Raw genomic sequence first — 27,749 nt, forward strand, 5'->3', positions numbered from 1 at the left:
GAACATGCAGATCAAGAATATAGCTCTCTACAGTCACCTGTGGACCCACCGCCAAGACCTTGCACTTGGAAGGCAATCATATTTGACCACGAAGGATTACCTATGATGACAATGACAATACTATGCATGGTTAACAACTATAAATTTAAATATCCTAGAGCACAGCATCTTTTGACTCTTCAAAATACATATTATACAGTGCTGACTCAATGGGTCAGAGTAGTAAAAAGCTAATTTCATTAGACCTTATGAGACACAGTGTTCTCTGCATTTTCTCCATGTTGCCAGAACAAAGTCCCACAGAACCCATTGCATGATGCAAGGCAAATTGAAGCAGGACTCCACCAGGCTGTGTTTCAGCAATATGGAGAGACAGAGCCCAGAGAGGTTTTGGAGGAGTCTAGTAACATCAATTGGATAACATGAAGAGGAAGTGGAGAAAAGATGAGAAACCATGTGTGATAGGAGGCCATCCCAGAAGACAGGGAAAGATGGTAGGGCACAAACAGTTTCCTCCACTTTCCCCCTCTTTCCCCCATTTTCCATCTGCCTGTCTGATAAGGTCCATACGGCCCTTTCACACAGCCATATAACCCAAAATATCAAGGCAGAACATCCCCCATCTGCTTTGAACTGGGTTATCTGAGTCCACACTGCCATATATTCCAGTTTAAAACAGATGTGGGATTTTAGTCACGCAAAGTAATTCAATCAAATATATTTTATTCCCCACACAATTGTTATAACCAATCCTGCTGCAATCCAGCATTCTAAATATGGAATTTGTTGTTTCCTGGCTGCTAGTTTTTTATTTGAAAGGAATATAAAAATCCTTTCACTATTTGGAATGGGGTATTTCATTTTTTGGAAAGGTCAACTGGCCAGTCAGTCAATAAGTCTCAAATCATTCTTGATTCATTTAGAGTAAAAATGTTTTCATCTGCTTATTCCCTAACTAAACATGCAATTAATGGTGTTGCTAACAAGAATACTAGCTTCATGTTCATAAAAGAAACCAAAATATACGTATTATAAGCTCCATAACATTAAAAATAGGGGTTTATTGCTTCCAAACTTCTCTTACATGTTGCACATTTTTCCACATATAAATGGCATTTCTGGCAACAATATTTCTTTCTATTGTGTAACTACTCTGGGTTATGCAAGTGATATAGATTTGGGTCACCATTAATTCATAACCAATCACTATACTTTGAATCAACATTTTTTTTGGGGAAGGATCTATGTTTGAAAGGAGTGTGGTTGTTTGGCACAAATTAGCTTTATACATTTAATTTATATGCAGGCCTATTAATACGGGGTCCTCACTGAAAGAACATTACAATTTTCCATATTTCAATCGTGCCAGAAATAAATCCTTGGGTAGCAATAGCAACCTTGCAGTCCTTTGTGCTGAAAAATCTAGTTCCTTAGCAACACATGAAGACAACCGTGTTGCCAAGGAAATGTGGAAGACATTTTTTGTAAGTATGAAAAGATGAAGCAACAGCAAAGAAAGTCACAAACACATGCAGCCCTATGTTCTGGTCATTTTGTACTATTTATTTCTTTATTTATATCCTGCCTTTCTGTAACCCGTAGGAGACTCAAGGTGGTAGCTATATGATGCCTTTAGACAACTAAATACATTTAAGTTAAAATTTAAAATTAGAGTTAAAATGCATATTAAACATATAAACATTATAATCACTATTAAAATCATGCCATCCACAATCGTAATCCGGGAATGTTCCAAGCATCATTGCACATATTCCGTAGTTATTATTGCACTGTAGTTAATCTCCAAAGGCTTGACCCCAGACCCAGGTTTTCACTTTCTTTCTGAAGGCCAGGAGGGTGGAAGCTGCTCTAATATCTCAGGAGCCACCACTGAGAAGGCCCTGTCTCTCGTTCCCATCAGATGTACCTGCAAAGGTGGAAGGACTGAGAGCAGGACCTCCCTCGACAATTTTAATCTCCTAGGTGGTTCATAAGAGGAGATACGTTCAGACAAGTAAACTGAGCCGGAACCATTTAGGGCTTCATAAGCTAAAGCCAGCATTTTGAATTGTGCTCAGTAGCAAACTCACAGCCAGTGGAACTGGCACAACAGGGAGGTTGTATGTTCCCTGTATGCTGCTCCAGTGATCAACCTGGCTGCTGTCCTTTGGACTACTTGAAGCTTCGAACAGTCTTCAAAGACAACCTCATGTAGAGTATGTTGCAGTAGTCTATTCGGGATGTAACCAGAGAATAGACTACCAGGGCCAAATCAGACTTCCCAAGGTATGGGTGCAACTGGTGCACAAGTTTTAATTGTGTGAATGCTCCGCTGGCCACTGACAAGACCTGGGGTTCCAGGCTCAGCGATGAGTTCAGGAGAATTCCCAAACTGCAAACCTGAGTCTTGGGTGAGTGTAACCCCCTCCAACACAGGCTGTAACCCTATAGCCTGTTTGGCCTTGCAGCTGATCAGCAGTATACTGCCTTGTCTGAATTCAATTTCAATTTGTTTGCTCCCAGCCAGACCTACACAGCTGCTAAGCACTGGTTCAGGACCTGAACAGCCATCTTAATAGCAGGTGGAAAGGAGTGACAGAGTTGAACATCATCTGCATACAGATGACATCAAACTCCAAAACTCCAGATGATCTCTCCCAAAAGCAATACAATAGTAAAAGCAATAACATATTTCCCAAAATAAGTTGAGTTAGTCCTGGATACTTAATACTTAGTATGCGATTTTCATATCTTCTAGTTCAGCACTACTCTGCCAAACTACTACCATCGCAAGCCCAAGTGTGGGTAATTTCTCCATCTTGTACTGTACATTATTGCTTAAGAATAACATGGCTTTCAGCAGACACATCACTTGGTAAGTAATACATGAAGATTGCACTGTGAAAAAGTGGGGTGGGTGTTGTCACGATTATTACAGAACTATTTTAAACTCTTAAGGTAACACTTTGTCCTTGATAAAATAGTTTACCAAAGAATAACCTTACTAGTGTATTTCCACATTCCTTCATAGTACAGTGGGCTAAACCTGACTGTAAGTCCTGACAGGGAACTACCCACTGAATGGATGGGGCCTGCTAAGCTGACATTTTTGTAAGTCCCACTGATTCAATAGATCTATCCTAGTTGGGGATAACAAGCAGATGGAGTCTAGTGTCTTGGATCCAAGACGTTATGAGCAGAACTCTGCTTATCAAACTGTCCATCAAGAAAAATGAGAAGTCGTTTTGGCAATTCAATTTTCAGACCCATAACCCCTTGAAAATCAACAAGAAGGGAAATCAAATTTCTAAGAGCAATTTGCGATATTAGTGTTTCTATGTAAGATACACTGGGAAAACATAAAGGTCACAGAAAACACTTTGGATTAAGGCATGCAAATAGCAATTTAGGAAGACTCTTTCCCTCATCTTTCCTTGTGAAGATTAGCTATATGTATCACTATAGAAAAGCAAAGCCAGGCCTGTGTTTTAATTAATAAATACTAGCATTAATAAAAAAATAAAGCTCTGTAACTAGAACATTATGATTACTGTGCATTTGAACTACAAATTGACAAACTGCTGTGAAATCATGTATGCCTTCTATTGCGCTAATCTGCAATCTATGAAATCCATTTAATTCTTCTTTTTGGGTGGGCAGGAGATGAACAACTGACAGATAAGAGTTGTCATCCACACTTGCAGCTTATTAAATATTTATATTTAAAAAAACCTGCCATCGCATCCTTGAAATGTTTATGCATCAGCTAACTACAGCAAAACACAGTACAACTCCCTCTCCCCACAAATACAACATAGAAAAAATGGCTACTCAACGGTTTGAAAGCTGAAAAAGATGTCGTGAATAGAAACTCTTCTCAATAAAATAAAAACCTGCTTCAAAAGGAAACACTTTCCATTCCAGAGGAACAGAATAAACAAGGGAGCAAAGGAACCTACCAGGTACCAGAAGGCAATAGATAAAGCCTTCTGTCTGACTTCATAAACCAAGCTTCCATCTTAATATAAAATATTATAGGGCAGGGGCTGATAGGACAAAAGGCAGGCCACTTTAATATTTTCATATAATGAATGGCTTCTACAATCATATTGGTCAAGACTATACTGAACAAAGAATGCCAATACACACTGATTAATAGGACAGGTTACTCAGCACAACTGGATTGGATCCAACAAAGCCTAGATGGAAGCAAAATGTGCATTAACATTGCTCACAAATGCTTAATCAAGATGCAATTTCTATAGAAATTGTTGCATTTACATGATTTCAGGAACAAACATTGAATTGACATCCCAATGTACACATCAGCCTTTCTTTAAGAAAAAAAATAGTATTATTTATTTCCTTTATATACCACTTTTCTCACCCCTGGGGGAAACTCAAAGTGATTTACAGCAAATTAAATGACAAAATTCAATGCCTCACATAAAATATAAAATGCATCACATATTAAAACAGCATATAACAATAAATTAAAACCAGTAAACTATAAAACATCGGACATAGACAAATCATAAAACACAGAACATTAGACATTACACCAATCCTGAGGTTATCTTGACTACTCCATCTACTTCATCTCACTACCTGAATGCTTGCTTAAAAAGCCACATTTTAAGTTGTTTCCTAAATGCCAGGAGAGAGGGGGCTGTTCTAATCTCACTGGGGAGAGAGTTCCACAGGCGAGGGGCCCTGTCACTCATCCCCACCAGTCGTACCAGCAAGGGCAGTGAGACTGAGAGCAGGACCTCCTCAGCCGATCTCAATGCTCTAACTGGCTCATAAAGGGAGAGGCATAGATCTTTTGTATACAGTACATGTTGGTTGCCATCCAACTTAACAACTTGAAATTTGTCACAAATTAGTAAACAGAGTGGAGAAGAAAAGGGGTAGAAGTTCTGTAAAATCAACAAGTTAGATGGGGCCTTTGTAACCAATTCTCATCCTCTGTACAAGAAAGCATGATATACAGGGCCGGGCTGTAGCACAGCTGGTTAATCATTGGCAACAATAAATCACTGCCGACCAGAAGATGGCAAGTCAGAAGCCTGAGTCGGATTGAGCAAGAGTATGTTAAACCTAGCATACTCTTTACCTAAGAAGTTCGAAAACAGCTGAGCACTGAGTAGAGAAATTAGGCACCACTTAAAGTGAGGAGGTAATTTACGACAGCATAAAACTGCCACAGATCAAAGAGCAAGGAAGAAATACTAGGATCAAAAGGGCTTGGCGTCATAGTGGACAGTACCCCTTGTGGCCAAAATCGAGCATAACCTCCAGGCGCCAGAGTTGGAAAATGCCAAAATACCCCTATATCTGTCTATCTTGTATAAACACTGTAAATAAATAAATAAATAAATAAATACACCATTCCCAACAGATGATTCCCAGATTGTCTTGAAAATTTTCTTTAAGTAATAGTTCACTTGTCAAACTTGTCTCTTATTAGCAAGAGGGCTCCACAAATGTTCAGCTGAACTATACCATCCAGTGCCTTAAGTGAATCAAGGCAGTTTTACCCATTGGGGCAAAAACTACAACAACAATTCTTCGCTATGTTCTACATCTTTTTCAATATTTGGCTATTATGTCATCTCCTCTTATAGTCATCTCTACAGCTCCATTTTAGACAATTCTACATGTGACATTTTCCCCATCCCCAAGTTGTCTTCATTAACCTTCTAAACCCATTCCAATTTTCTGAAATTCTTCTTAAAGTTCAGTGCCCCAAACAAGACACACAAATAGGCTCTTGTGTCATTTATGTCTGGTGACTCTGGAATTATACTTTTATTAATGCAGCTTAAATTACTTTAGCCTTTACTTTTCAAACTGAATCTGATCATGGGGATTTCTTCCATAATCATTTCCATAATTGGTTGGTCAAAATAAACAGTCACAGTAATTGCGCTATTTCGTCATAAAGACATCCATGATTTTTTTTTTAAAAAAAAAGCAGCCAAAGAGTCGCAAAGCATTTCTACAGAAATGAGTTGGTAAAAGCAGCGATATCAAGCTGACAAAGTGAAATTGCCTTTTAATTGACCTCCATCTCTTTGCAATTACCATGTCAGATTGCTTTCAACAAGTACAACCAAACGATAAACTCCTGCTGACTCTGGGAATTTAAACCTCAAAGGAAACACAAATCACAAACATTTGAGATTTTGTGCTTTAGGGCTGACTGAGCAATTTAGCAAGATTGAGAAATGCATGTGTTCGTGTAGTGAATCTTTACAAAAGTCTTTCTGTTCTTCTACCTGAAGATGAAGGATGTCCTTAAAATGCATGTGAATATCATGGAATACCCAAACCTTTTATGATAGCTCCATGATAAGGGGAAGGTGATTACAGTTTTACTACATTGGGTGCTGAAAGGATCAGTCTGGGCAGGGCTGCATTCTTCTAAAAGGATCAGATTCAGTTTAGTGATGCTGTTGGGCACAGCATTGCTCCTGGTTGCCCAGGTTGTATCCATGTCTAAAAGCAGATTGAACTGCTCAACAGCTGCATCCACTTCTGGAGAGAGTGCCAGCCATTTCTGCTCTTGTGATTTCAAGACTAAATTACTGCATTGGGGTCTATGTGCAGCTGCCTTTGAAAATCACTCAGAAGCTTCAGCTAATGCAAAATGCTATTCCTTACATGCTTTGAAAGACTTGAATCTGCACTTCTACTGTCTACTCTAAAACAGCTTCACTGGCTGGCAAACAATTTATCTGCCAATTCAAGGACTTTTAAGTGCTTTTCATTTTTAGAACGTTAAATAATATAGACCCCCAAAATTTCCTTTCACAATAATAATAATAATAATAATAATAATAATAATAATTTATTTTCTGTTCTATCTCCCCGAGGGGACTCAGAGCAGAATACAGGTACATATATGGCAAACATTCAGTGCCGTTATACAATCGATAGAGATAGACAGAGATAGTTCATAAAGAATGGCAAGGCTTCCCTCTTTTCATCTCCGGCATCCAGCTGTGCTCATTCAGCCATGGGGAGGTGCTGTTGCCAAGGAGTCTGTTGTCCATGGACTCCTTTCCTGGCTGGATTTTTTTTCCAGCATATTTTTCCAGGGTACCATTTACCTCCCCCACCAAAGCAGTACCTATTTATCTACTTACATTTTTGTTTTCAAACTGATAGGTGAGCAGAAGCTGGGCTGATGGTGGGAGCTCACCCTGACGTAAGCTTGAACTGCCAACCTTCTGGTCGGCCCAATCTTCTATACCAGGCAGTTTAGACTACCATGTTAACCCAGTCTAGTCTAGTCCAGCCTATTAAATGGTTAAATGTTTATATTTTTAAATTTTAAATTGTTATTGAAATGCTTTTAATGTAAGCCACTTTGAGTCTCTTTGTGGATAGAAAAATATATTATTATTATTATTATTATTATTATTATTATTAATCTCCATTTGAGTCGGGATCTTTCCCATCACACCCCACCACCTTTTTGGACATTTACCACCAAATCAAGAATCTTGATTCAACAACTATTAATTTTTCATAATTTTTCTTCTTCAACTTATTTTTATTTAGTGTAATGAATCAGTGATTTTGTAGGAGAAAACACAGTATACAAATTCACTAATCAGATAAATATTTTAATATTCACTCTGTTGTGTATCAGCTCAAGAACCTCTTTTGTACTTTTCCTTTAAAACAAACATAAACCAAAACAAATACAAGTAATGCGATTAGAAGCGGTACATATTAGGAATGGTAAGAAACAAGAGATTAGCTTGTATACCAATTAATTTTACATTTGTCTGTCAAATGGCCAGTCATCTGTATTTACTCTCAACCCTGTTGTGTTTGTTCTGTTGGTATAGTACTCTGTGGAGTTTTGCCTTATAGGACACACCGCTATTTTGAATAACGTCTAAATATAATAAATAAATGATATTTTGGGTGCACCTGCATTGCCTATAAAATGGACATCTATTTAACTCAAAGAATAAAGGACTGCAATTCCCAACCAGATGGGTTTGCAAATTGATCAATTATGCCTTCTACTCTTTTAATCAAATACACGATTTACTATTCCATTATCTGCCCCTCGGTTCTTCCAGCCTGTCAGCTTCAAGAAAACCCAAGTCAAAAGATAATTAAAAATAGTTCAAACTGTGGGTTTGGCCCTGTATTCACTTGATGAGTAAATATCTTTATATCGTTAAGCCCTAAAGCCTCAAAGGAATTTTGCATAGAAAGAAGCTTCTGAGATGCAGCACTTAATAGAAAACCAAATCCCCCATTGCCAGATAGAAAGAGTCAGGAAAGCCAAACCAAACTCTGAAGCTCATGTTGAACTCTGCTTTAGAAAGTCTTATCCTCCTCCACCAGTCTTAAAAATGCTGTGGCCTTCTGCCACATTCTCAAAAGTTAGGAAATACTCTTATCTTTGTTAATTTCACACTCCTTTTATTTATGCATTTTCTTCCTCTGCGTGAAGGACTGAAAGCTGCTGTAAAGCCATGGTCCTCAAGGAATATTTCCTCCTATATCTGCACTTCAAGGCCCTTTTCCAACTGAAATCCTGATTAAAAGTCTCAGAAGTCAAATCTTCATCAAGAGTGAAAGCATCCCTGTAGCAAATGAATTAACCTTCAAAGAGGCTTTTCGGAGTAGGAGAAGCAAAAGAGCAAAAGCTGTATACAACCTACAAAAATATTTAAATCAGAATAATGTAGAAGGAGATACATAGGAATAAAAGGCACTCATAATGCATTATTATTATTATTATTATTATTATTATTATTATTAATTTCTTACCCGCCTCTCCTTATGGCTCGAGTTACAGAATAATTTAAAGACATAAACATTGTAAAAATGCCACAAATACACATATTAAAATGTATTTCTATAATATACGTATTAAAATAATACAGGGTTCTCCTTCTGTTTTTGAATCTAACTAGGAGTGTGAGATAAAATCACCTTAGACAAAGTTCAGCTAAACCTGATCCTAAATTTAGCAGTTTTAGAAATTTAGAGGAAGACATAGAGAAAAGTGGTAGAAAAGTGATCATGAATTAATCATGAAAATTATGTAGGAACGTAAGAATTATGTCCCCTAAATCAGTCTGCCCAAATTTTAAGTTCTTCACAGAATCAAAGAATCACACTTTCTTGGTCCCACCACCATCATAGATGCATTTGGTGAGTATATGGGAGATAGTCTTCCTATAGACTCCTCCTAGGACCTAGACCAGGCATGGGCAAACTTCAGCTCTCCAGGTATTTTGGACTTCAACTCCCACAATTCCTAACCGCCTTGGGCCCTTTCCTTTCCCCACTCAGCCGCATAAGAGGGAAAAGAAAGGGACCTGAGGCTATTAGGAATTGTGGGAGTTGGAGTCCAAAACACCTGGAGGGCCTAAGTTTGCCCATGCCAAGTCTAGACTATGACAATCCCTTCCATAAAAGGCTCCATTTGCTCCTTCACTTCTCCTTTTTCAGGCAAATAGTGTTGTTCTAACAGCACTTTCTAATTAGTTGTGCAGAAAGGTTTTTAAAAGGAGGTGTGCTGATCTTTGATCTCTATGTTTTAAATATATCCTAAATACTTCTGAATTAACAATTACATTAATCTTGAATAACATTGCATAATTTTTTCAGCATTAATGTTAAACACTGTGTTACTGTACATGCCACCTTGGATTTAACACTTGGAGAAAAACAAGACAGAAATAATAAATTATTAAGTTTAAATGCCAAATGAGATCAAAGACCTAACTAGTTTTTTGCTCACATACTGGTCCCAGGTGTCTACGGGAAGCCTCCAAGCAAGGATGTGAGTAGCAGCCTTTCACAGACATTTCCTAGCAACTGGCATATACAAGCATAGTGCTTCTGATATTGGATATTGCCATCTTCACTAGTAGCCATTAACTGCCTTATCCTCCATGATCTCGTCTAATGTTCTTTTCAAGCCAGTCAGGGTTTGAAGCTATCACTATTCTCACCATAGACTCAATGAATCATAGAAACATGCTGGTCATGGGAGTTCTGTGTGCCAAGTTTGGTTCAATTCCATCGTTGGTGGAGTTCAGAATGCGCTTTGATTGTAGGTGAACTATAAATGCCAACAACTACAACTCCCAAATGAAAAAGTCAATCTCCCCCCAACTCCACCAGTATTCAAATTTGGGCATATTGGGTATTTGGTCCACAAATGAAAATACATCCTGCATATCAGATATTTACACTACGATTCATGATGGTAGCAAAATTACAGTTATGAAGTGGCAACAAAAAGTAATTTGCTGTCACCACAACATGAGGGGTTGCAGCATTAGGAAGGTTGAGAACCACTGATTTAGAGTGCTTGATTTTCCAGGGGATTTTACAAAATTGGTATACATCAAGGCTATGTTCAAATTGCATGTATTGTACAAATATACACTATACTGACATACTAAATTTATAAACTCACCAGATAAAATAATTACTTCAAAATATTTAACTCACCTTAAAGTAGCAATAATTAGAATTCCTAAATGTTAATAGACACAATGGTAGCATTGCACACACACACACACTATAGCTTCCGAAAATGTTAAAACTGAACAATAAAATATTTCATTGATGATATAACCCACAGAAAAGAGAAGTGGTGGCATTTAAATACTTACTCCGAAAGTTTATGACCAGATCTGTATTTAAAAGGAAAATAATTGTACTAAAAAGCTTTATCCTCTGATCCCCATAAAACAAAATTACACTCTCTAGTCAAGAAGGCTTTAAGGTCTTTTTTTTTTTAAAAAAAAAAAGTCTGATCTAAGACATTTCCAATTAAGACTTAGCCACTGAAAGCACAGCTTTGGGGTTTTCTACATGGTCTGCAAGGCCTACAGATGGAAATGTAACTATGCACACATAATGGAAAAAACTTTTTGGATTTATCATGGATTTCCTTTCTTTAATCATGCAAGCAAGGGAAGAAAATCCACCCTTGTAGTTCAAATGCCTCACATGAAGAAAGGGCTCTGGCAAAGAAAATGGAACATCAATTGCTTAAGTCAGACAGAAATCAATGACTTTCTCTACACACAAACAACTGACCAACAGGTCACTCCCGCTGGGTACAAAATCACTGCCTGGCATTTCTGCTTGCTAAGCAGCTTTGTTTACTCACCAGACATAGCCCTCTATGTTCAGGGTTCAACTCCCCTCCCTGCAACTCTCTTGCCTGCTGAAATTAAGCAATCAACTCTGCCACTTCAGCAAGATACAATAAGTAAGAGAGGAAAACATGCACCGTGAGAATTGTCATGCAACAGACATACATTTCCAAAGGTCTTAAAAACTAAGTTGTAGTCTTGACATTAATCTGAGATCACCTCCTTGGGTTTCCTTGAAGTTTGCTGTCTTGCCTGCAGATAAATTCTGGGTACATCTATACTGTAAAATTAATGCAGTTTGACACCATTTTAACTGCCCTGCCATGGCTCAATAGTTATGGAATAAAAGGAGTTGTAATCTAGTGAAGCACCAGCACTATTTGGCAGAAAAGGCTGAAGACCTTGTAAAATGACAAGCATTAATTCTATTGAGTAGATGCACACTCTGTTTAGAAATAAGAGTACAGCACTGCTTCTAATTGTTTGGCAACTGGGGCATGGACATGGAAGTCTTTTGTTGGGACTGGTGGGAAACATGGCAAAAGACTCACAAGTGGTAAGGAAATGCCACAACAGCTGACCGTTGAGAAGAAGCACAAGCCTACTCTTCAACATTTCACAAGACACATGTGCCAAACAAGATAAAAATGTGATCAAGATAGTGATGGTCATGAATGGGGAAGAGCACAAAAGCTAGGAGAAGTTTGCTTTTGGCTAAACCTCCTGGGAACTCCAGGATTACACCTCTTTTCCTGGCCACCACCACACTGAATTATGTAATTAAGCACAAACTGCTTTTGCACTTTTAACTCGATTTCCAGCAAATGAAATACACTGAAAACGAAGGAAGAAAATAAGAGGACAAGAGAGAAATTGATCACAGAGTAACCCTGGTTCACATGTTCTATTTTACTGTGAAGGAAACATCTGGATCATCTGCAAATGGCATTAAATCTGTTTGGATTACTTCTTTTTTGTGTGCCATTTACTCCATAACAGGCTTGCCAACCCAAAATCAAGAATAGGCAGATATAAGGAAGTACATTGGGTAGTTTTAATTTAGGGAAATAATTCCTCACAAAGTTTCTTTTCAAATGTAGCAACGGGTAATTTTGACAATTTTATTTTGGGAGGAAAATGTGGTTTTCAACACAAAACATCAGTTCAGGATTCTTCTTGTCAGGATTTCTCAACACATTAAAATACAATTTTTAACAATTTTCATTTTTTTTAATTATTATTCTATCCCTACAGAATTCTAAAGTGGAACATCCCACCCATTTCAACTATACCAATACATATCAATCTTAAGTGGAAATTTCATTCAAGGAAGTTGATGTGACACATCCTGTATTAAATTACTAAATCGTGGTGGTGCTACCTGCATAATTGCTAGATGCCAACTGTGATCATTATTACTTTAGGGAAAAGAGAAGCCACTGCCACAGCAATTGATTTGAATGGCCCAAGTCCCCTTGAAGAGATAGGGCAGGATATAAATATAGTTTTATTATTTTATTATTATACATGGAATTCAGACAGGTATTATCCAGTTTCAAATGGGTTAAAACAATTGCTTCAATACTGTTTTACTTTGGTGATTTATGACACATTTAAAAATGTCAAAGATACCAGATAATATGCATGCCTTTAGAAAATATTCGGATCTTTGTTATCCCAAATGAAAGGTTTATATACTGAATTATATATACTGAGGAAGAATGGAACAATAAGTAAGAACAGAAGCAATTTTTAGTCATGCAGTCGACTAATCAACAAACACTCAGCTCTTCATTTTCAAGATTGAACAGAACATGTTTCCACAGTACAGGAACATCTTACTCTTCATGTTTAATCCAGGATATTATCAGGCTGAATGTTCCTTAGGATAAGAACATGAACATTTCTCCCTTAGCGTGCAAGTGCCAACATAATAAGAATTAAAAATATGTTCAATGTAGAGGTAGAGATCAATTGAGTGTAACGGTATGTAAGAGTTCCAGCAATTATACAGTCACATTTGCTAGGGTTAGAACACAGAATCCATGTCAGAGTGACAAAAAATGCAAATAAAGAAATTGCTTTTTTTTCTACTTAAGAAAACACTTCTATAGGAATTTCTAGGTTTTCCAGCATGTCTCTATGGTGAACCTCTGCTGGAAGCTAACAACCAAATTGTACTGAAGAGCCTAGAAGTTCATAAAGAGAAGTTCTGTCTAGAAATCTCTAGGTCAGAGCTTTCCAAACTGAGTGCCACAACACCTTAGTGTTTCAGCTGCCATGTACAGGTGTGAAGCTTAGACATAACAAGAAATGACAAAAATCTTGGAACTGTATCTTCACAACATACTTAAATACGGTAATTTTTACAAATCATATATTTAAAAAAATATAAATGTAGTATACTTTGGCATTACAATTTATACATGTGTCCATATCGTTTATAAGGAGTTGGTTTAACCACCTGTTTGCTAGTAAAACTGAATTACTGTGTCTAAATAGTTTGTTATCAACATAAAATGTTTGGAAAGCTCTGCTCTAGATCCTTCAGTAGGACTGGAGAAAGGTGACCATAGGATCACACTTGGGGACCTAGAGATGCCCAGAGAGAACATCTTAAATCAAATCCATAAATAATCAAATATGCAAAGTCAAAACCACAAATGTGGAGAGACTATTGTAGTACAGCAAAGTGCAGATACTTTATTAACATAATGCTGCTTAATGGCCTTTCTCATGGCTTCCTGTTATGTAGTTATTGAAATATACTGAGATGGCTATGTTGCATTACTTTATTTTTTATAAAAATAAAAACAGTTCTAAGATTATTTTTCATTATGAAGTACATAATCTGCTAAGATATTAATTCTGCTCTCCTTCTATTGTAGGCTGCTATATCAATATAACAGTATACTTGTCTAGGAAAGCTACCCAGTCTAGTTATTTGCAATTCTTCCTGCATCAGATTAGAGGATTCTCTTACCTGTTTCCCATCAAGTGTGTACAGGCGCTTGACTACTCCTGAATCCAGTTTGATGGCATCAGTAATATCAGTGAGAACCTGTTCGAATGAATGTGCTGTCTTCTTGTTAAGCAGAATCCGGACTGCTTTACGTGGCTTCACGCCGCTCCTGATGATTGTGACCAGTTTAGGCCGAATGAAATCCTTATTCTCCTTTGAATCCAAAGGACTTCCTTTGGCCGCACCAAGAGAGGCCACTGCGCGGGCAGCCGAGGTGGTTTTGACATTCACTGACCAATTAGGATTTACATTCTTTGTGTACTCCAGCTTCTTGAAAGGCTCTATTGAACCACACACGTAGCTCTCTCCTAGGAAAAAGAAGTTTCAAATTATTAAGTTAAATCAGCCCAACTGCATCTTCTGTTTTGATTACAAAATCTTAAGATGATGATGCATGCACATGAATACTTCCTTAATATCTACAAGGTTTTTGTTCTAGAATCTCCCATGGACACCAAAATCTATGGATTATCATTATATATAAAAGGTTTTTAAAATGGCATCCCTTCTATAAAATGAAAACAACTCAAAACAAGTGTCAAAGAGAGCCTGAGGATCTATGAAATGGTGATGAGATATAACAATTTATGCCTAAACATCAAAGTAGAGCTCAGTGCATGGCAAAATCAAGGTTTGTTTTTTAATATCTTCTAGCTGTGGTTGGTTGAATACATGGATACATAATTGTGGACGTAGAATGTTGACTGTATTTTTAAACACCAGTTCTAACTGACAAATTGTCTTCCAAACTTTGGGGGAAAGTGTGGGAAAGAATGGAGTAAATTAGAGGACGAAAAGTAGAAACTGTGGTATAAGTTGAAAACCTCTCATCCAAAATTCTTGGGACTGTCCTTCTGATATTTTACAGATTTTTAATACTTGTGTGTGTGTTGCATCTATGTATTTATACACACACAATGAGATATCTTAGAGATGAGATCAAAGTTTAAACATGAAATGTATATATGGTAAGTTCTTTGAACATAGCCTGAAGATTATTTTAAAAATAATTTTGTGTGTAAAAGAAAGTTTGTGTACAGTGAACCACCAGAAAGAAAAGTGTCTCTACCTATGTCACTGCTTCTTAATCTGTGGGCCCCAACTCCAAAAGGGGTCCCCTTAGCTCAATGTTGGAGTCACACAAAAATTGACAACAGTACATAGTTTTTGAACACCACCTATTCACACGTATCTGTTAGCAACAACATGCAATGTTTATAGTGGACTCTGCAGAAAATGCTTCCGCTGTCAAAAAAGAACAGCCTGTTTAGCAAGCCTTTCAAATGCTGATTTTACTTTCAGTAAATGTTTGATTTCATACCTACTTTATACCTAGGGTCACAAAATAATTCTCAGGTAGAAACAGGTTGCGAGTTAAAAAAGTTTAAGAAGCCCTGATCTAAGTCACCCATGTGGACAATTTTGAACTTGGGAATTCTAGATATGGGGTATTCAACCTGTATTTTTCGATTTTCATTGCAGAAATGTTAGCAAAATACGTCAATGAAAATAAACCTCACCAAGGAATGCAGCATTTTGATTGATTGATTGATTGATTGATTGATGGAAGGAAGAAAGGAAACTTCAGCAGAAAAGTTTTAGTCCCAATACTGTCCCAAGTATTTACCCTCTTTATTTAGAGCAGGCAATGCTAAGCTCCTTTGTAAATCAGTTTATTCTGTTAGAAGCTTTGTACAACATAAAGGCCAAGGGATGAACTGTAGCAGTGATCAAACAGAACATATTCCCTTTTATCTGTCTCTCCATCTAATATTTTTAGCAAGAACAGTTCAATCATCCCAAGGTCAAAAACTATATAAGTGCTCCCTTCTTTGAGTAAAAATGCTTCCTTCACCAATTTCATCAATTTTAGGGCATTATCCTTTTTTCTTTTTTATCAGAACATTTTCCAAAAAGAGTGCTTCACTGATCCAATGCAATAATGATTCAGGATGAGACTCAGGATAAGTATTGAATCAAGTGACTGAAATTAAACATTAGTGAACATGGGAAAGAACCATTAGTGAAGAGAGTAAAGAAGCTATGAACTGGATTGCTCTCCATCAGGGAATTATAGATGGCTAAAATAGCTGAGGGTTGTTTCAATTCAGCTCTAGTTGCATAATAAGCCACATCTAAAGTAAATCTAGATCAAAGTGGTAATAGATGTCACAACTAATGTGAAGTTAGTTGACCTGTAAGGTGTTGACAAAAACATATAGCTGGTCTTTCTCATAAGTTTGGAGCCACCACTGAGAATGTATCCTGACACACTAATTATAGTTCTGGTCGTCCACCTCAGGATACTTTTAAGGATTAATGAAGGTAAAGGTATTTCACCAAGCCTAAGAAGTTACAATATGCAGGAGCCAAGCCCTTTAGGGCTTTAGAAGTCATCAATACCACTTATATGAGTGTTCTACTGCAAACATGTGGATGTGTGGTTTCTACACAGTGGCTGCAATCTTCTATGGCTGAGTGTAATGCAGTAATTTCTTATACACACCTATGCAAAGATAGGTTATATGCTACACACCCCAAAATTACTGTATAACTTCGGGGGGGGGGGGGGGGAACGGGACACAGACATTCCATGCCTTGTGGTGATCAGAGAAGCATCTGGTTAGAATCTCCACAGATAGACACAGAATGGTAATATCAGTACTGAGATCTGCCAGAGCTCACCAGAGCCCTCAGCACAGCTGCAATAATTTCCCAGGGACATACACATGCATAATAGGTAAGAAAATATTTCAATGGAATATAGACTTAAAATATATTCCCAGGTTGGAGGCGAAAGCTAAAGAAACATTTCTCCATTGCCAATCATACATATTCTTTGGATTATACTGCTGGCAGCTCATATTATTCATTGATTTATTTTTAAAAGTCATGAAATACCTCTCATCCATACACATATTAGAATTCTGAGTGATAGATAGAAACTCCTTCTTAGTACCTATTACATATTGTTTTATGACTGTCATTTTCCCCATGTGTTGTTTATTTGTTCAGTTGCTTCTGACTCTTTGTGACCTCATGGACCAACCCATGCCAGAGCTCCCTGTCAGCCGTTCCCACCCCAAAGCTCCTTCAAGGTCAAGCCAGTCACTTCAAGGATACCATCCATCCATCTTGCCCTTAGTCAGCCCCTTTTCCTTTTTCCTTCCATTTTCCCCAGCATCATTATTTCTCCAAGTTTTCCTGTCTTCTCATTATGTGGCCAAAGGACTTCACCTTTGCCTCTAATATCCTTCCCTCCAGTGAGCAGTCAAGCTTTATTTCCTGGAGTATGGACTGGTGTGATCTTCTTGAGGTCCAAGGCACTCTCATAATTTTCCTCCAACACCATTGTTCAAAAGCGTCTATCTTCCTTTGCTCAGCCTTCCTTATGGTCCAGTTCTCACATCCATAGGTTACTATGGGGAATACCATTGCTTTAGCTATGTGGATCTTCGTTACCAGTGTGATGTCTCTACTCTTCACTATTTTATCAAGATTGGACATTGCTCTCCTGCCATGTAAGATAAACAAATGAATGTGACCAGGACTTTTGAGACTTGATTAGAATTTCGTATAACTAAAAGTGGCTTTAAATTCTCTCAAAAGGGAATTTGAGCTTTAATAAAAGTTCAGTCAAATAAAATGCTGGGATTCTTCAGCCTATCTTATTTCCATTAGCTTAGAGCGGAGCTATCAAGAGAGCCAAATAATTATTTCCAATGATGTTCAGCCAATCAGAGTTTAAAAAGGAGAGCACACCTGCAGCCGCAATCTCTTGAGAACCATTAATTAATAATGTCATCTATGAGAGTAGCACTGAAGCATGCTCACCAATCATGGAAGAGTCAACATTTCCAATCCTTTTCCATTCCCTGGTTAAGGAGATGTCCAGTAGTTTTGCTCTTATTTTGAAGGGAACAAAATACCATTAGGAAGGTCTGAGTAGTCACTTGTGGGTTTTTTAAATACATCAGACCTTAGAATGCTTAGCTGATCAATATTTAATGGAACAACACTCCTTTCTGCTGTCTAAAGAGTTTTTTGTCCTCTTTGTTTCACACCTATTATATTTGATGTCAATCAAAATATTTCTCTAGAGAATATGTAAGAAGCAGCACTTCCCAACTAAGTAAAGCCACCAAATAGACTGGCTATAAAGGAGAACATACTCTCTTGTGCTAGCAAATTAGGTAAGTGAATGTCATCCACCTTAGGATAATGGTCAGAACTATCTAAAGGACTCTCAGAGTCATTGTTTCAGAGCAAAACTGAATAGCTGCTTCACATTGGTTTCACAAGAGACAGACTACTTTTCTTTTTTTTTTAAATGTCACAGATAATCAACCTCATCATTTGGTCTGTAGTGTATTATTTAAGCAATGATGCCATACAATTTGGAATGCTGCCTGGAATTTGGTAACTTTTGATATCCATAATATCGCCAATTAAAAAATCCTCTACATAATATCTTCACCAATAATGATAATGATCAATTTTCATAAGAATGATCCTTGCTGACCCTGCAATGAGGAGAATTACATGCAAGAAAATCTCAGTGAAAAAATATAGTGAAAAAATGTGACTTCTTAGTGTTACTAAGCAAAATATTCCGAAATTGGCACAAGGTTTATGTTTTCTGGATTGAACACACATTGCTTCTGCTGTAAGTTTTTGTTGTTGTCTGCATCAAGGTTTCAGGCTGCATTTTCACATCTAGACATTTCCAAATGCTGAAGAATAAGACTTACGGTGTATTCAAAAAGTCAATCTATCATGCTCTCATTGTGAAAGCAGGATTCCCTAGATTAAAACAATCCGTTAAGGTCCACTGGTTTACTCAAAAGAACAAGGGGGTAAGCAAAAGGCATACTGTTTTAGCTTAGCCATAGTAAACATCAAATATATTTGGACTTAAGTTAGTCATGACCAATTCAAGTGCTATTATTCTGAATGGATCTATTTTTAAAATATGACAATGTCTGGAGCCAACCAATAGCCAAAGTCTTGTATTTTTATAGCAGTAGGGTTCTCGTCAAAATCTACAATGATCTACCTGATCATCACAATTAACTTTAGTTTGGCAACTATTGCTGCCACTGATTGCCTCTCCCTCTGCAAAAGGGAGTTAAATGCATAAAAAGAATTGGGTCCTATCTGGAAAAATGAGAGGCTGATCTAAATGGGGAAGAGTGAAGGGGACACTTTTTCCTCTGACTTTCATATTTGTCAATTTCAGAGGCAACATCAAATTATCTTTCTAGCTATTTAGAGTTCATACACAGCTGCAATCTAATTCTATCTTATTACAAACTTGCAGCATCAGTTTAAAAAAGAAAGCTATGGGAGGGAATAACACTGACACCAACTACCAGCTTGTGAGATGTACTTGAAACAGCACTTTTTTCCTTTCTAAATATACATTCCTTTTGGGTAGACCAGAAATTGATTTCCAGTTAAGTAGAGCTCAGACCTTTAAATCCTAGCAGATTGCCCTGCTCTGTTGCATTAAAGTTAACTCTTCAAAATAATGTTGTCTTGTATTGTTGAAGCCTTTCATGGCTGGAATCACTGGATTATCATAGGTCTTTTGGGCTGTATGGCCATGTCCTAGAATCATTCTATCCTGAAGTTTCACCTGCATCTATAGCAGGCATCCTTAGAGGTTGTGAGGTCTGCTGGAAACTAGGAAAAGATACATAAACCCAATTTTCCTAGTTTTCCAACAGACCTCACAACTTCTGAGGATGCCTGCCATAGATGCACATGAAACGTCAGGACAGAATGCTTCTAGAACATGGCCAAACAGCCCGAAAGACCCACGACAACCCAATCTCGTCTTGGATATTTTAAAAAGTGATACACAACTCTGAACGCGGTGGTGGGAAAAACTGTGATGCAATCTCTTCTAAAATAATTTTGTGCCTTTGACTCTGCCAGACTTCCACAGCAGAAAAGGGGGTGGATTGCATTTCCAGAAAGCCTCCTGGTCCACTGATTCACCTTTTAAATAGCTTAGTTTCCCACTCACTCCCTCAAAAAAATTACTGTATTTACTCAATTCTTACTGACTTTTTGGACTAAATTACCTTCCCAAAGTTAGGGTGTGCATTAGAGTCGCATAATATGGTAAATGCTTTTTTGGGTTTCTGAATTTTGAAAATTGAGATGCACATTAGATTTGATGGTGCATAGATAATACCTATTTGGGGGGGGGGGGATTGATACACCTGAAGCATATGCTTAAATCAGCTAATTAGTCTTAAAATCAAGACTCAATCCTTATACATTTATGACTATTTAATTTTCTGTGTTATCATAGCAAGCCTTTTACTGCATTCTCACTTTTCAAGGCAGTAACAGACCAACCATGGCTGATAATCACAGTATTACAATATCATAATTTAATCAATATGCCTTGTTGAGTTCCTCTTTCCTGTGAATCAAGTTTTTAAATGAGTTTGGCAGCTGTTAAACCACATAAAAAGAATTACTAGCAAGTGGTATTAGTTTCAAAAACTAATTTTTAAACAACCATGTTTGAGGTCTATCTCATTACACTTAATTGTGTGATAAAATGTCAGAAGGTTGCCACTCTACTACTCAACTTATACATTTGAGGGGAAGATGTAAAGGACTGCATCCCCATTTCTTTGGTGAACATTTATCTGTGCATCTTTATTACACTAATGTGATTATTTTATTTTGACCAGCAGTGCTGCAGGATTTGAAGAGGCATGAATGGAGGGTGAAAGGGAGAAACGTGCTAAGAGGAACTAGAATCCAAAGACATTTAGGACAATCTGCCAAACACAGCATACCTCTTTCAATTGACAATTGTATCTTGCTGGTGTTTGAAGACTGATTACAAGAGCAACAGCAGACACTACAAACCAACTTGAATGTTTGGCATTCAACCATTGAAACAGATTAGAAAACATCTTCAAAATGAACAACATAAAGAGCAATAGGCTTAAAAGGCAAATTTGTGGAGTTTTGAGCTATTTATGCCTAATAATCATGACAAATACATTATTTCCCTGTAAAAACAGAAGTACTGTTTAAGCAGAATATTGAATTGTTTGAGTTACATTTGCTTTGTTTGTTTATTTTGTTTATTTGTTGTTCACTACATGCTTATTGTCCAGAAGGTCCCAAATATTATTAACATCTTCAGTTAATAGGATTTCCAGTAGCAGGTTAAAAGAAAACCTTTAAGACTTTGAAGAGCTGATGGATACAAGATGTAAGTCACAAGCTATAGGGTTCACACAAATGATTCTATTTAAGGCTGAATCAAGGCATTATATCCCCATTTCTCATAGCTGAAGAGTAAATTGAGGACAACAAATATATCACAGGCTATTGATCTCTGGAATTACCAAAGCTTCCCCAATTTCTTGTTGACTGTGACAGCCATCCTCTGAAGCCATTCCATTGTTGGTATAAAGTTACAGGGGATTGGGGAAGCATCTGGCTATGTCCCTATAGCCAGACCTACTGGATCTCAATGTAAGGTGGTGAGATCTGGATCTGGCTATAGAGACATAGCCATTATGGGATGACCATGGGGACAGGACACCATAGTGCAATGGCAAGTCCTGTGAGTGGTGACAGTGAAGCTGAGTCCCACATGCAGATCTTTTATGTTTGACCACATAGGCTCTTGACCTATGAGTGGGAGAAGATGGTCATGGTCTACATCAGGCATCCTCAAACTGTGGCCCTCCAGCTGTTTAGGCCTTCAATTCTCAGAATTCCTGACAATTGAACAAGCTCATTAGGGTTCTGGGAGTTGAAGGCCCAAACAGCTGGAGGGCCGCAGTTTGAGGATGCCTGATTTAAACCATGACCATCTTCTCCCACTCATAAGCCAAGAGCCTATGTGGTCAAACATAAGAGATCTGCATGTGGGACGCAGCTTCGCTGTCACCATTCACAGGACTTGCCATTGCATTCATGAAGATGCCTGGTCTACATAAAAGAATAAGCTAAAGATAGTCAACTAGCAAAACATACTATCAAACTACCTAAGACAGAAGCTAACATAATTTTTGTAAACAGGTTCATATGTTTCCTGTGGCATGGCCTGAAGGCAATTGATGCATAAACCATGCTGTAGCTAAGCATATCTCAGTATTGTCAGTATGTGGATGCCATAAGAAATCTCTCCTTTCCCCCCTCTATCTGTCTGTCCCATATGCATCACACATTAGTGAAAGAAGGAAAGGTGGAAAATATCTATTATAAAGTATATTATTTAAACAGTTATGGAAAAACATCCATTTCCTATCACTCTGGAACTGCAAATTCAATCATCTTTAAATAGGAGATAATCTAATTTGAATGGAATTATTTTGTAACTGACATAGAACAGATTAAGTAACACGTTTCATTACAATAATATAATTTCCGGCTCCTAAATAGCCTTGAAGACACTGATATTGGAAGCTAAGAAAGGTTTTTCTGAATGGATTTATCATCCGTTTTCCACACATTTGGGAAAACTGTATTTGATTTACCAATTTACCCTATTTCATTTAGTCTAAAGACTGATATAAGAACATACACTTAAGCTAAACAGAGTGGACCCTCCAGTCCCACTAGTTCTAAATCCACAGATAAAGTCATGTGCAGAGACAACAGTCTCTTTCCACAAGGGGCCAGTATCCATGAGATTCATGGATTACTAACTGGGAACAAACTATGCTCCTACTAAGGCAGCTCTACTGGCTTCCAACAATTTTCTGGGCTCAATTTAAGCTGCAGGTTATTACCTACAAAGCCCTATACACTTCGGGTATCTATCTTCGTGACCACCTCTCCTTCTATGAACCACCGCTGGCTTTAAGATCGACAGAGGAGGCCCTTCTCTTGGTCCCACCACCATTTCAAGTGTAGTTGGTGGGGACGAGAGAGCGGGCCTTCTCTGCTGTGGCTCCCTGGCTCTGGAATACCCTTCCAAAAGAAATTAAGTTAGCCCTCACCCTTGAATCTTTCCAATCCAGCCTAAAAGCATGGATTTTAAAACAGGATGTTGGCCTCGAGTAGGCTGAAATGGACCCATATGAGGTTGACCCTCTGGCACTTCAGTTGTGAACTGATGGCAGCAAGTTTTAACTATGGATGGTCTGCATTTTTAATTGTGTTATTTTATTTTATATGTTGATAGCAGTTGTTTTATAACTTTATATGTCACATCGTTTTATACTAATGTACCTTTTATGTTATATTACATTTAGAGGGCCTTATAAGTCACACTGGGTCTCTTTTGGGAGATGGTGGCAGAATAATAATAATAATAATAATAATAATAATAATAATAATGTGCTGTCTCCTCCTAAAATGTCCTGGAAATTGAATCATAGAGTTAGATGAGACTTCATGGACCATCCAGTCCAACCCCCTGGCCGAGAAAGCAGGAAAATTGCATTCAAAACACCCCTGACAGATGGCCATCCAGCCTCTGCTTAAAAGCCTCCAAAGAGGCAGCCTCCACCACAATCTGGAGCAGAGAGTTCCATTGCTGAACAGCTCTCACAGTCAGGAAGTTCTTCCTAACGTTAAGGTAGAATATCCTTTCCAGTAGTTTGAAGCCATTGTTCTGCATCCTAGTCTCCAGGGCAGAAGAAAACAAGCCTGCTCCCTCCTCCCTATGACTTCCCCTCACATATTTATATATGGCCATCATATCTCCTCTCAGCCTTCTCTTCAGCAGGCTAAATATGTCCAGCTCTTTAAGCAGCTGCCCATAGGACTTGTTCTCCAGACCCTTGATCATTTTAGTTGCCCTCCTCTGAACACATTCCAGCTTAACAACATTCCCTTCAATTGTGGTGCCCAGAATTGGACACAGTATTCCAGATGTGGTCTGACCAAGGCAGAATAGAGGGGTAGTATGGCTTCCCTGGATCTAGACACTATACTCCTATTTATGCAGGCCAAAATCTGATGTGGCTCAAGTTAAACATGAGGCACATGGCATTGTTAGCTCATGTTTAACTTGTTGTCCATGAGGACTCCCAAGATCTTTTTCATATGTACTGCTCTTGAACCAGGCGTCCCCCATTCTGTATCTTTGCATTTCATTTTTTTCTGCCTAGGTGGATATCTTGCATTTGTCACTGTTGAACTTCATTTTGTTAGTTTTTGCCAATCATCTCTCTAATCTGCTCAGATCATTTTGAATTCTGCTCCAGTCTTCTGGGGTATTGGCTATCCCTCCCAATTTGGTATCATCTGCAAACTTGATCCTGCCTTCTAATCCTTCATCTAAGTCATTAATAAAGATATTACACAGGACCGAGCCCAGGACGGAACCCTGTGGTACTCCACTCGTCACTTCTTTCCAGGATGAAGAGGAAGCATTGGGGAGCACCCTTTGGGTTCATTTGCTTAACCAATTACAGACCCACCTAACTGTAGTTTGGTTAAGTGAACAAACCCAGAGGGTGCTCACCAATGCTCCTTCTCATCCTGGAAAGAAGTGACGAGTGGAGTGACTCAGGGTTCTGTCCTGGGCCCAGTCCTGTTCAACATCTTTATTAATGAAATGAAGGGTTAGAAGGCATGATCAAATAATAATAATAATAATAATAATAATAATAATAATAATAATATGCGGTCTCCTCCTAAAATGTCCTGGAAATTGACACACACATAAAGAAAGGGTTAAAGTAGAATCCAGAAATAACACCACATGGTGATGCCAGGATGCACTTGAAAACAGAATGAAAACTCACCATCGCCTTTCTATGTCAAGATTAGGTACACACATCTTGTATTATAATCTGCTCCTACAGAACAAAACACTTCTGAAGCAAAGGTTCTTTACTGATGTTATACATAATATCTTCATGAAAAACAAGAGATAGAATCTTGATCTTGGTGCAGATTGCAATTCCCCATTAACCTTGTATTAAGGGGCATTTCTAAATCTTAAGCAGTACTCACAAAGGCTAGAAGCAAGGACTGGTTCAAGTTGTCAGAGGATGACAGAATGAGGGTCCATCACAAGCCAAATGAACCTGCTTCTGAACACTTAGGTGCATCTACACTGAAGAATTAATGCTGCTTTAACTGCCATGACTCAGTTCTGTGCAATCATGGGAGGTGTAGTTTTTTTTACAAGTCATTAGCCCTCTCTGCCAAAGTGTGGTGGTGCCTCACCAAACTACAAATCCCAGAATTCCATCGCATTGAGCTCTTGTCTCCTCATTGTAGTAACCGCAGACCGTTTACACTTCTCCCCCAACTGCATTAATTCTACAGTGTAAATGCACACTAAGTTACTGCAAGACCACTAAGGAAATATAACCAAGATGCACAATCTTTGTCATGGAACAATCCTTTCTCATGTGTTACATTATTTATTTTCTCCTGTTCTTCTTCTTTCCTTAACCAAGAGATATTCTGAACTGACAGAATTATGCATATCAGACATGCCAGAGCTACCTGCACAATGCATTTTGAGCAAGGAATTTAAAGTAGTTTGTACTGATAAGGGACCTTAATGTGTTGTTAGAACACACTTTGCATGTATAAACTCCTTTACATATCCATGCAGCAGGATCCGGATAAAACCACTACCTGAGTCCTTAGAGAGTTGCTGGCTGCCAGAAAAGATAATACCAGTTCAGACAGACTCAATATATAATAAGCACATCGCAAACAGTACTGAAAAAAAAAAGATAAAGTCACTCAGGTCAAATCATTCTGCAGTTCAACATTGCACCAGCAAGCATTGGCAAGGAAAATCTACTTCAGAACCTGGAGAAGCAGCAATGAGAAGTGCTCTGTCTCATCCCCTCTTTGCCCAGAAGCCAATCCTACATGTAAATCAGCTAAACAAGAGATGCTAATGCAACAGTGTCAAGGATTACTATAATGTTACACTATGACACAGGTCTGAGCACTGAAGAAAAAGGATCAGTGGAGAGGTTTGCTCAAATTCATTTTCGTCAGCACAGCAGTACATAAAGCGAAGACAAAGCTCCAAGGAACACTTTAGCATTTAAATCATTGGAAAATCTATTTACCTACTTATGCAAGATAATTACCTTGGAAATATCTATTGAAGGCTGACATATGCAGTCATTACCAAAGTAATAAAGCATGTATAACTTTTTTTAAAAAAAAATGGAGAATAAAAACCAGAGAACTCTGCAAAACAGAGATAAAGTAAATATTTAAATTCTAAAAAAAATCTACATTTATTTATTTATTTATTTATCACACTTCTCACCCCAAAAGGGACTCAGGACTGCCTCATAAAGGTAAAAGCCAATGCCATATACACATATATATATATTGGTAAATAAACAACTTCATTAAAATCAGCCCAATTAAAAACATTAAAATATCAGTTAAAAGTTACAAAATCCAGATCATATTCCAGGGCCAATCCGAGTCATCATTCCATTATTTGTAGTCTCTTACTGTGCTTAGTCCTACAGCCATGACTGTAGTTTTCTCCTGAAGGTTAGGAGGGATGGGGCCAATCTAATTTCATTATGGAGGGAGTTCCATAGATGAGGGGCCACCACTGAGAAGGCCCTGTCTCTTGTCTCCATCAGTTGTGCTTGTGAGGGGTAATGGGACTGAGAGCAGGGCCTCCCCGGACAATCTTATCCTCCGAGGTGGATCATAGATGGAGATACGTTCAGACAGATAAGCTGGGCTGGAACTGTTTAGGGCTTTTAGGCTCAAACCAGCACTTTGAATAGTGCTCGGTAGCAGATGGGCAGCCAGTGGAGCTGGTATAACAGGAGGGATGTCCTTTCTTGGTGAACAGCTTGGCTGCCGCCTGTTGGACCAATTGAAGCTTCCAAACAGTTTTAAAAGACAACCCCATGTAGAGTGCATTGCAGTAGTCTATTTGGGATGTAACAAGAGCATGGACCATTGTGGCCAAGTCTGATTCCCCAAGGTATGGGTGCAACCGGTACACAAGTTTTAATTGTGCAAAAGCTCCCATGGTCACCACCAAGACCTGGAGTTCCAAGTTCAGTGATGAATCCAGGATCACTCCCAAGCTGCTAACCTGTGTCTCAGAGCGAGTGTAACCCCATCCAACACAGGGCATAAATATACAGAGACAGGACATTAAGAAGGCAAACAGTAAAAAGGGGGCACAATTTATTAAAAGGAAAACTGGATGTTTTCCTGCTACTGGCGTTCTGTGAAAATGATACTAGCCTGCTAATATAGGGGGAGAACATTTAAGAATATAGCATAAAAGCCGACATTATTTTAATATTTATTAGTTGCCTGATTAATTGATTGCATCTCCCTAGATGGAAACCAAGGTAGTTTATAAGCAATAAAACAAAACTAAAAGAAAACCTTCTCTATAAGACCTTAAGAATCTGGTAGTTTGGAAAGAGAGATAAGGTTTTCCATGTAACCTGGACTTTACAGGTCAAACTGTGCCTGAAAATGAACTGCAATTGAGATGTTTCAACACAGGAGTTTTATGCTCCCTGTGACTGTGTTTTGGTCCCAGGATTTTTTGTAACTTCTGCAGAGAATATACATCTGGTCCTGCTATTGATCAATCTAAACCTAACATTGTA

The 27,749-nt window shown here is 38.1% G+C and overlaps 1 protein-coding gene across 3 annotated transcripts in view; it reads right to left on the bottom strand.

Annotated features, from left to right (window-relative positions):
- DCLK1 (doublecortin like kinase 1) overlaps positions 1 to 27,749 on the bottom strand; it is a 247,634-nt gene that overhangs the window by 208,895 nt on the left and 10,990 nt on the right. For all 3 annotated transcript variants that reach the window (XM_060770818.2, XM_060770819.2, XM_060770822.2), the window contains exon 3: positions 14,137 to 14,483. In XM_060770818.2, coding sequence (XP_060626801.2) covers positions 14,137 to 14,483 — 347 coding nt within the window. The remainder of the gene's footprint in view (positions 1 to 14,136; positions 14,484 to 27,749) is intronic.

This window comes from Anolis sagrei, chromosome 3, assembly GCF_037176765.1.
Source record: "Anolis sagrei isolate rAnoSag1 chromosome 3, rAnoSag1.mat, whole genome shotgun sequence".
Taxonomy (NCBI): domain Eukaryota; kingdom Metazoa; phylum Chordata; class Lepidosauria; order Squamata; family Dactyloidae; genus Anolis; species Anolis sagrei.